The sequence below is a fragment of the Cygnus atratus genome, chromosome 10 (assembly GCF_013377495.2).
Source record: "Cygnus atratus isolate AKBS03 ecotype Queensland, Australia chromosome 10, CAtr_DNAZoo_HiC_assembly, whole genome shotgun sequence".
Taxonomy (NCBI): Eukaryota; Metazoa; Chordata; class Aves; order Anseriformes; family Anatidae; genus Cygnus; species Cygnus atratus.
In genome coordinates, this window is record NC_066371.1 from 3,718,796 (window position 1) to 3,730,158 (window position 11,363).

The window sequence follows — 11,363 nt, forward strand, 5'->3', positions numbered from 1 at the left end:
CTAATTTACAGAAGATTACCACCGGTCTTGCTGTCTCTCTGCCCCCACCTTCACCCAGAAAAAGGATATTTTCTTCTAAGCATCTTTGAAAATGAATATGGAATGAAATTGTTTTGCTTTCTATGATGAGTCATGTGTTTAACAGTATTTTCAAACTGACATATTTTTTCAGAATTGCATTTATTTTCGTAGAAACTATTTTGTAAGATACAGTTTTCTGAGTTTAGTTTGTTTATTTCTGGGTGAAGTAATGATTTTCCTCTGGTTGTCATTTTTTAATTCAAGCAACATTTAATATTTCAGTTTCTTTTTTTCTACAGTAAAAAGAGCAGCAAGCTTGAAAGGCAGATGGATAAGAAGAATTTTGTTTACATAGTTTACATATTTTTGAAATTTTTTAAGTTTTTCTACCTTTTTCAGCTGAGAAAAAAAATGTACCTAAAGGAGTCAAATGCAATGCTGTGGGTAAACGCTCCATTCCATTCAACATATTAAATAGTTTTGTTTTATATCTACTAGGTTAGATACTGGAATAATGGTGGAAAAGAAGAATCTTCAAACAGAGTGAAAGCTGCAGGGAATGAGACATCAATAAGAATAACAGGTTTGAAGAGCAACTTGGCATACTACACAGCTGTCCGTGCTTATAACAGTGCTGGAGCGGGTCCCTTTAGTGCCACGGTAAATGCTACCACAAAAAAGACACGTAAGTATATCAAATGTATGATGGGGAGAGGCATAATGGGATGTTAGCATTTGCAGGCAAATGAAAAATAGACACATTAGTGGGAATCACGGTACACATACATGACCTACATTTTCATACAGACCAGAAGAGTTACACAAGTAAGTCAAGCATAGATCTTCTGTTTTCTAACCTCTGCTACTTTAGCACAATAGTAAGTAAAACTCAGCTATGCCAGTAGAGCTGAAATAAGATGCATCCTTTTTTTGTATAAAACCTTTATATTCTTCTAGTGGCTGGAAGAATTTAATAAATAAAAAAAAAAAAAAGTGGGAAGAATGAACAGTGACTTGTTGAATTTTTCAGGGTTTTATAACATATTTATAAATTCTCTAGGGCATGACTTTTGCAGCGTAATGATCCTTGTACAATTAATGCAAAACAACCATTCACATCCATTGTTTCCCCTTTAAGAAGTTACACAAGAGGCCACTTTCCTATTAAAAAGGAGAAATGAAGCTGGAGAACAGATTGTCAAAGGCTGCAATAATTTTTCTACAAATGAAATGTGTTTGGTATGCTCTTGCACTGTAATACAACTCAAAATCAGGGTCATCAACCTTGACATATTTCTTCCAGATTCACAAGAATGTACAATTAAATCTGTATGAAAGGTCAAATTCCCTGGTATCCTTACTAATGTCTTTCTACTGAAAGTAGTTGTATCATCAATATTATGAAATAATACATTCATAATAATAATTTTAGATGTAGAAATAAGTGTCACTGTCTATCACCAATGACTAAAACAACTCAGATTAACTGAGATTAACTGGAAGATCTGCCTGAGTTTATAAGGTAAGACGTTACAATTATTTAATATTTAAGTCTTACAATACAACAAAATCTTCTGCAACATAATGCATTTGCAACATAATGTTCTGCCCATCAGCTGTAATTCAGAGAAATATTAGTGTGGGTGACTAACTTTAAGCATCCGAGGAGTCTTACGGAAATCCATGTCACTATTTGCATACTTAGTACTGGACGTGTAATTACAATAGTTACAATATAGTTTGGTATTATTACAAATTAAGTTCTGTTCTGAACACCAAAGATTATTGGAGATTTGGGTAGGTGAAGTGAATTGGAGCCCTTTGAATCACTTCTATAAGTCAAGTGGTAGATAGAGGATTACAGTTTTTATATATAATTACTCTTCTTTTTTTCAGATGACGTTAATATTTAGTTTTGGATTTAAGAGTGTGACTCATTTCTTCTCAAATTCAGCATTAATATCTGAGTGTGTAAACTATTTATAAATGCTATAATACTCAAATCTCAGGAGTAAAACAATTTCCTCTTAAATTTACACAAATTGGCTATTGGTGCATCAGGTTGAATCCTATTTAGTATTTAGAATGAGGCAAATTCTGCAGGGAAAAAAAAAAATAATCTTTAAACAATTGTTTGACTTTAATTCATGTAAGTTTTGGTCGTATGTTTTGTGTCCATGTAGTGCTAAACTGGATAATCAGGTGGGTTTTTTATCTGATGGCTAATGGAGCTATCTGTGCAAAAGAGTTTAAAAATGAAGGGAAGAACTAAAAACACAAGCATGAGTGCATGCACAAAACTATTTAAAACCACTGTTAGTTTTTAATACTGGATGTCTTTAGCATCAAAGCTTAGAGCAGTCCACCTAAGCAGCAGTTGCCTCCACTAGGTGACAGCAACAGTAAATTGTTTTCCTTAACACATTTAGAAAAGATTTTAATAGTTGAGTGGTTCACTGCATGACCCATTTTCTGGGAAGCCAACTTGAGGCATCTGAAAAGGTTTGTACTTACCTTCACCTTTCATGACAGCTTGGCAATTTCAAGATGTATTGAAGTGTACAGCCAAAAGCATGCTACTCCTGGGTTGTTAATGATCAACAACAACAAGAAGTTGCTTGGTCCACTATTGTTCCAACTGGAATTACTGAAATGGTACAGACTGCATTTCAAAATCATGTCTCAAGTTAACAACAAAAAAAAAAAAGCTGTCACATATTTGTACATTACAAACATGTTAAAGGAAATCAGCATAGTATATAGGTTAGTATATTCACTAAGACTAACAATTTATTGTGAAGTATTTGCTTATTCTTGAAAACATACTAAAAATGGATATTGTCTGTTATCATCATTGGTCTCATTAGAGTATGTTCTAATTGATCACACGTGTCTTAAGACACATGCTTTTGTTTGACAATATTTAATGAAAGACCATCAACAGATAATACAACTTCAGAAATAACATTTATGTGCCATTCTATTTCTCATTCCTTCTGTTTTTTCAATTTAGTCTCTGAACCATAAAGTGTACAAATGACGAGGCTGTATTTGAGTTGCTTTTACATCCAACATGTAATGACAGTCAATTACCTGAGCTATTATTTCCTACTGTAGAATAAGTCACTAATGCCAATTAAATTAAAGTCATGCTTTTATTATGTATTTAAAGCACCCAGTCAACCACCAGGAAATATCGTGTGGAATGTTACTGACTCCAGAGTAATCCTCAACTGGGAAGAAGTAAGAGCCATGGAGAACGAGTCTGAGGTGACTGGGTATAAGGTACGCAAAAAAACACCAACAGAGTATCTGAAAGCAATCCACACTTCTTTATCTTGTCTGTTTGCAAGGCAGTAAGTTTAAAAGATGCATATTTCAGTACTGTCTCTTTTTTCTAGATTTTAATCATATTCTGATGTCTCACAAACCATAGGCCTTTTACCAATAATGGTACATTAATGCTTTCTATTGCTGACCAACTAGAATTATTAGTACCACATATCAAACTGATGTACTTCTCATATTATTAAACCTTTTTCTTCTTACCTACAGTGAGACATGCTCATTGTCTTTACAGAAACTATACCACCACATTTATTCCAAAGCTGATCAGTGCATAAATCTACAAGTATTTAAATATGACATGTATCTTAAGTATACTTACGAGAATTGCTGAGGATGTTCTTGATGATCAGTGTAGAACTGTATCCCACATGATACATACCTGTAAAAAATATTTATTTGAAGATTTGACTATTCAGTGTTCTCGGTTTTATTGGCAAGAAATACACGTTTAAAGCTTACCTCGCTTTAGCTAGCACAGAAGGTAGCTGAACGAAAAGCATCCAACGTACAGTTGCAAACTGCATCCTCTGTCTCCCAAAGCACTTTCAGGTCTCCCCATTGAAAGCATTGCTAAGTACATAACATAAGCTGAATTTTGATAATGCTGGTTAATTTTACCCAAGTAAAGCATTTAGGGGTGTCATTTTTATCCCCCAAAGCAAGGGCTCTGCAGTTAACAGAAAGCTGGTTTGTCAAGCAGAGAACATCCAACAAATGACCTTGAAAGCACAAGAGCAGCCGTAGCGCAGGCGTTGTGCAAGCCAGCCATATGGTTGTGTCCCTCAGAGCTTTTTTCAGCAAAGCACGACATTAGGGAGCATGTCCCAAGGGTGGCAGCATGTAGCACAGAGCTGGGAAGGTTCTGAGAAACTGCTGTAATTTAAATGAATACAAGGTTTGGTGGCAGGTCATCATGTATATAATTCCAGTGGCTTTGCATTTTTTTGCTGTCCACTACTATTGCCATTATTTTGGTAGAGTTTGGATTGCTTTTTTTGAGTTTTTCACTGCAGTAAGAAACTCCCAGGCTTACCTGATTGTCAATTTTGTGAAGCTCTGCCAGGAAAATGCGCTGGATACATATATTCTTTGGAATATAACTCCGCTGGATCACATCCTTGTCCTTAGGCGGGCCAACGGCACTAGGGGTTCTTTGGGCTCATCAGGCCTACGGACCAGCAGAGAGGCTGTTGTTGCTCTTAAATCCCTTGTCTGATCATACTTGAGTAGAGAGGACTTGACCTTTAGATGTAGCTCCTGTTGTTTGAGACATAGCACATTGTATGAAGTTAAGTTTTGTGGCAATAATTAATCAGTGCTTGCAGAACATGGTCTGTAATTTTCACATTCTGACTTATCTCCTTGCTCATACTTTGTGTTGGCTTAAGTAGTTGATCTAGATAATGACTGATTTCAAATGGTGGAGTAATTTATAGAACAATACATTATTAAGATACTCAACAGAATATATTATTCATTATCATTATACATTGTGCCATTTTAGATTAAAGTTGGAATAAAAGACATTGTTTCATGTTACCTTCTTTCACTACTTCTCTAGATACTGAATGCAATTCTGCTCTGTAATATTTGCCAAAAATTAGACCTTTTTTAAAGACCTAAATCCTTGTTTTCAAGAATCATTAATAAAAATTGCATGGCAGGTCCTACTGGAAGAAATAACCCACTACAGCTATGCAAAAGATGGTGTTTGCTTTTGTTGCAGGTTTTGTACAGGACAAGCAGTCAGACCAATATGAACATTCTGAACACAGACAAGACAACAGCTGAAATTCTGCTCCAGCTTAATGACGATTACATTATAGAAGTAAAAGCAACAACTGATGGTGGAGATGGCACTAGCAGCGATCAGATCCTGATTCCCAGACTAGCAAGTATGTTGAAGATGAATCACTTTTGTTTTGTCACATGTGTTTGTCCTCAACAAATATCAGAACCTGCTTTATACCAGCCACAGTACAAAGAGACTGCCTCTGCCTTAGCATAGTGAAGCATTACTAAATTTGCAGCTGACACTAAGCAGTTGTCACAGCTTATCTGTATAGGAATTGAGTCCGTATTGATAGGAGAAAAAAATTAAAGCCTGTATGTTGTATGATAATAAGGTAATAAAAAGAAAAGCAATTAACAATCTTCATGCCCTTATGCATGACAAACTTCATTCTATTGAATTGGTAAATTACCATGTAAATTGGTATTAAAAAACACTTTAAAAAAAATGTTTCTCTTTTTTTATAATTATCTGGAAAGACTATTCATATAGTTTCTAAAGACTATTCATATAGTTTCAGCATCTTGCAATGCATTTTTATAGCTTAAAATATTTTTCTAAATTTTCATTGCTTATCAAAAATATAAATTTAAAGTATTTTTTGTTTAGAATCTAATAAGAGTAATAATTTGACACAGCAGATACTCATGCTTTCATTTAATCCTTACCTTTTTTATTTGTCACAGGTATGGATGCAAGAGGTTCTGGTCCACCAGTCTTGAATACATTCAGTCTATCCAGCTTCTTACCGACAATATTTTACTTGACTCTTAATTCAGTGTTGTGATGATGCATTTTCATTTGCTGGAAAAAAAAAAAAGGAATCAGTTATTACAGAAAAGTGCTTTTTTTAACAAAATGCAGTGGTTAATGCATGTTTTTCTTCTGACGTGTTTTTAAATTCTTTATATTTCACTGTAGGTTGAAGTAAAAATATCATGTAAAGTTTAGCAAATCCTTTAAAAAGGAATCTAAAATGCCTTAATACTTGAACCAAAGGAGTTTACATATTACATACTTCAGATACAATGTAAAAGAGAGGGTGAAAGCAATGGCACTGTGATCAGCTACAAGGAAGAGTTTAGCTCTATGAGAAATTCCATTTTTGCAATGACAAGAATTGTTTTGAGTATGTTCTGTATTGTTATGATAACACCATTGTACATATGAAAGATGAGATCAGAGACATACCTTCAAATCAGAATAGAAAACATCAACCAACCGGCAGTTCTTAAGACAGTGTCGTAATCTAGGAGATTTGGATCCGTTTGCTTGCAGCCCTTTACACAAGTTATTCTAAATCTAGCACGAAATCAAAGCTAAAAGGTAGAGAAAAGTCACAGTATGAATGTTAGTTTTGCACAGTCCATGTTGGGGTGTCTAAGAGGCAGGGCTTCCACTACTACTCATAAGAAATTATCTCACAGCCATGTTTCAAAGAAGGCTCTCTGTTTTATCACAGTGCACGTTTATGTACCCTTCAAGCACCTGACTCTCCTCTTAATCAATAGACTTCTAAGTTAATTTCCTTACATCTCTGCCTTACATTTTGTAACCAGGTTCTTTATTCATAACCAAGTTCTCCCACCTTCAGGATTGTTCTAATTGCCCTTCTCTGAACGCCTGTCATTGTGTTTTGCTAACAGAAGTGCCCATTTCTAAGCATTACTGAAATGCAGTTGCACCATGGCCTTACCAAAAGGGACTATTACCACCTCCCTACCTTGTGATGTGGTGCTTCCCAATATGCAGCCCAAAATTATCTTGCTCTTTTGTCTACCACACTGCAACGTGAACTCATCCTTAGTTCAGTGTTTGCTGTTACATTCGTAACTCTCCTTCCAGCTGCTCTTTAACCAGTTCAAAGTATTTCACTTGGTCTGGCACTGTAATGCACCCATTACTATCATGTAATTCCAGTAAGTTTATGGCAATAGTATAGTTTATAATACAAAAAAATACACAAAGACACTTCAAGCTTGATATTACAGAGAAATCTATGCTTTCTTTCATAGCAATATATTAAAGATACATTAAACCTGGTACATTGGACTTTCACAGTTGTGAATTTAGACCAAGTGAGCCTTCTAGACACCTTTTAAAGAGCTACCCACACCCATGGTAGAGCAAGTGTTCACGTGACATAAAGCATATCCTTTTAAAGAGCTTCATTTTTAATCTCACAGTATTATTACAACACACAGAAATATATAGAGAGAGAACCAGGATTAATGAACCCATGATAGCACTGTAGAAATACCTTGATATGCACTCAAATAGCAAATTACATTATTAGTATCACATCCATATGAAACTATGTGCTAACTGTTGAGGTAAGCAAGATCTGTATATACTGTACATACGTGGTGATAAATGGCTAGTTGCTTTTCAATGTGGCTAACCAATGATGTTTTCAGACACTTGCAAATGGGGGGAGGGGGGAAAATGAAGAAGAGATGTTACTAGTAAGTATACAGTTATGTTTCATGCAACAAAGGGTGAATCTTTCTATTCTTGTTTCACAAAATTCTAGTTCACGTTCCTGTGTTGCCATTTTCATGCTATTACGTTGTATTATTTAATTTCTAGTTATATATCTCCATGAGATATGTACCAAGTACTTTGTTTCATATTGAAAAGTTTGAAATTTATCCTTAAACTTCCAGTCGTGTGTGTATCCTATGGTTATCTGTATGCATTTTTTTCTATTATTCTAATAAAATATTTATTACATTGAGGGATACAAGGCTATTTCAAAGTATTACTGCCTGTCCGTATTATGTATTCACACACGTGGGGATTTACCACAGCTAAAGTCCCCAGCCTACACTCTTCATATTCCTGCTAACTGGCCCTTCCTGGCAGGACAGGAGTGGTTTCCCTTGCGGTAGCTCTGCTGCCATAAAACTAAAATCCTAACCTATACCCAGGCCTATGTCCCCATCTCTCCCTGGAGGAGTCATGCCCAGAGGCAGGGACGCGAGGTCCAGCTCCAGGTGCTGAGCTCCCTCTGCCCATAGGTTTGCAGCACGGCAGACAAAAAGCCGCCTCGCCTTCCCTGGCTTGCTTTCCCATCTATCCAATTAGGCTGTTTCCTCTTCTCTGAGATGAAATAAAATGTAATTATATTAAAGAAGAGTTGGTTCTTTTTAGTAATTTATGTTGTATATCACTATTTATCATTAAATTCCATGGCCTGTTTTCCCCTGCAAATTGCCTATTCTTCACGTACTGCAGTTTCCCATAAAGCTGGTGACTTTCTAGCACTAAAACCTGCTCCATGGAAACATGGGCAGAACAGAAACCATATTTTAAGTTTTCAGAGAATGGAATACGTGGCTTCAACGTAACCTACATAACGGGGAGCTGATCCAAATGCTGCAGTAAGGGCTAATAATAATCCCAATGTGTTTCTAAGTATACATGCAAGAGGCAAGACTAAAGCCCTTTTCCTTGAATAAAGCAGGTTCTTTATCAGACAACTGTAGATGGACATGTGCCTTGCTCCCTATTTCACCCATATTTAGATTAGTCTTCCTATAAACTGACCTCTGTTTGTTCCTAAGCTCATTCCAGTTCAGTTAATGTTTATTTGCTATAATAAGACTGACTTAATGCTCCAGGGAGAGTTGGAAAAAAAATACATTACTACTGGGAAAGTATTGGAGGAAAACATGAAGAGTCATCAAAGGATAATGTGAGTTCCCAAAGCCTGCTTACCTTTCGCAGGCTTTTCCAGAGCAGTTTCTGTCACTAAACAAGTTTAGGAATTCAGTCCTGAAAAAAAAGAAAAAAAGAAAACTGTAGCTGCATTCCTCCAAGCTGCTTAATAACGCTCAAAACTAACAAACAGCAAAGCCAAAAGCTGGCATGAGGCAGAGGGGGAGAAGGGGCTGAGAGGAGGAGGCTGCCCTTGGAAGGACAAGCCCGGCCTTCCTCTGGTCCCTGCGACACCTACGTTTGGAAGCAGGGATGTGAGGATGCTGCAAGGGTGCTGAGCACCCGCAGCGCCATCACCACAGCACGCTCGGCGTCACTGCAGGAGCGCCACCAGCCCCATACATGCACGCGAGGCAGGCTGGAACCACCCCCAGCTGGAAGCCCTTTCTGGAGGTGCTGTGAGCCCTGCGGTTTGGGATGTGGAGGTCTGGCACGTGAGGGGCTTGGGGGGTTGTTTTAGGCGTGGGTTTAAAGTTACTCACCCTGCCCCACTGTTCCCCCAAGACTTGCTTTCTAAACAGTTTCTTGTGCCATCCGATTTTTTTTTCCTTTTTCCCTGGCACACGTTTATACGAGGGGAACTGATGTCTCCTGTGACTGAAATCCAAATTTCTCTAAGAATTAAAAAAGCCTTTTTCTTTGGACAGTTTACTCCATCAGATATGTTGTAAAAAGGCAGAATCCCTTCTGAATACAAAATGAGTTAAAAACTAATATCACTTTAGCCCTAAGAAATATTGGAGATCTCCATTTTCTACTTAATTTGCCTTTCACCAGTGGATTGCAGACATGGGCAGTGCCTGTCAGGTTATATATGTTATATCTTAATAACAGGCAATAAAGCAAGCTGTCCTGCATGAGGGAATACATTAATCTGACAGCTTTCTGTCTGAAATAAATAACAATGGAATATTGTGAAAATAAAATGAGTTTGTAAACAGCCACTCTCTCTCTTAGGAAAAACAACCTCCTTGATTGTTTTATGCTAATGCTTTGAACTACTGGAAGGCAATAAAAAAGGATATGTTTAGCAGAGATATAACTGAGTGTACATTATTGTTCTTTTATCAAGCGTGTTTGATAAAAAGTGGCACTACTTTTCTTTAAATCTGATGCAGGTATAGTACACACTACAAAATGGGGGGAGGAAAAAAAAGACAGTATGACACTTGCTATATCTCTAGCTATCAGTTTTAACATCTTAGAAAAGAGCTTTTGTGTGAAGACCTTTCATATTTGCCTTCCTGGCACACACACAGCTTGGGTTTCACTGGGAAGCAGGACGTACAGCCTAAAAGAAGGAACGGGCATTCGTCTTCTTCCAACCTTAAACCTTTTTCAGCAGCCTCAGCCGGCAGAGAAGGGAAGCTGCCTGCACCCAGCTGAGCCCTGAGCCTGCCCCCATCCCCTATGGGAGCTGTACCTCCCCCAGAGGTGCTGTTAGTGTCTCACCTTCGGTGTGGAGGTGCTTCCAAAGCCAGCTGAAGTGTTTGGTGGGGGAAGTCTCCTTACCGTGAGCAGAACCGGTCACTACCACGCCGTCAGGGCACTGGCTGCAGGACGAGAAGATGCAAACAGGGCCTTGGCATCCTCTCAGGTCACCCTCTGGTCTCCTGGGCAGCTGCCATCCTGCCAGCCCAGCGGGGAGTTGCTGTGGGCAGCACGCTGCTTCCAAGGCACAGCCAGCACAGCAGGCATGACCTGCATGGCAGGCAGGTAGTGTCCTGCCTCAGGAGAAATAGATACTGCTAGGAGATACCCTGACAGCACACAGGTATGTCTGTGTGTGCCATCACTATCCATAAACACAGACACTTGGAGTCTGAGATAACCCCAGGCAGCCACCGGTTTTGACTCTTGTGTCGTGTTTTCCTTGCTCTGGTGGGGGCTGTGCTGCCTCTGCCTCTGTCCTGCCCTACGCTAGGTGCGCCGAGCAGTTCCCTCCCCAGCTCTCTGCTGTTCCTATGAACAGATGCAAACACCACCTTTCCTCTTAACCTCTTTCTCTTACAGGTCCTCTTCACCAGCCTTAGCTACCAGATACATGCTCTCGTTCATCGCCATGCCACAGTGTCTGCCATGGCGCTCGTTATAACTCCAACCACACTCCCCTTTTGGTTTTGAACTGTTCTGAGGCTTTTCAGTTTGCACATGAGTGTGTTCCAGAGATGCGTGAGGCCTTCATGTGCATCTGTCCTTCGTTTCTTTCCCATCTCCAAGGGTCAAGAAAACTTCATGAACTCATTTGGTATTAAATTTTGGTACTAAATATCTTCCCTTGAGTTCCCTGCTGGTCTTTTTCAGGTCAAGAAGTATCTTTGAAAGTCTCTTTTTCTTTTTTTTAACAGACAAGTACTGGAGATACACCAGTAACTCCGGGCATATGAGCATTATGTAGCATCACTAAGACACTTTCTTTCCAATGTACCTAAGACTACTTTCTTACCCTTTAAGAACATAATTAGTCCCTTGAGGTCTGGAC

The 11,363-nt window shown here is 38.2% G+C and overlaps 1 protein-coding gene across 1 annotated transcript in view; it reads left to right on the top strand.

Annotated features, from left to right (window-relative positions):
• Positions 1 to 5,948, top strand: part of LOC118248097 (contactin-3-like) — a 72,248-nt gene extending 66,300 nt beyond the window's left edge. The window contains exons 17-20 of the mRNA XM_035546717.2: positions 520 to 706; positions 3,194 to 3,306; positions 5,096 to 5,264; positions 5,848 to 5,948. Coding sequence (XP_035402610.1) covers positions 520 to 706; positions 3,194 to 3,306; positions 5,096 to 5,264; positions 5,848 to 5,948 — 570 coding nt within the window. The remainder of the gene's footprint in view (positions 1 to 519; positions 707 to 3,193; positions 3,307 to 5,095; positions 5,265 to 5,847) is intronic.
• The last annotated feature ends 5,415 nt before the right edge of the window (positions 5,949 to 11,363 follow it).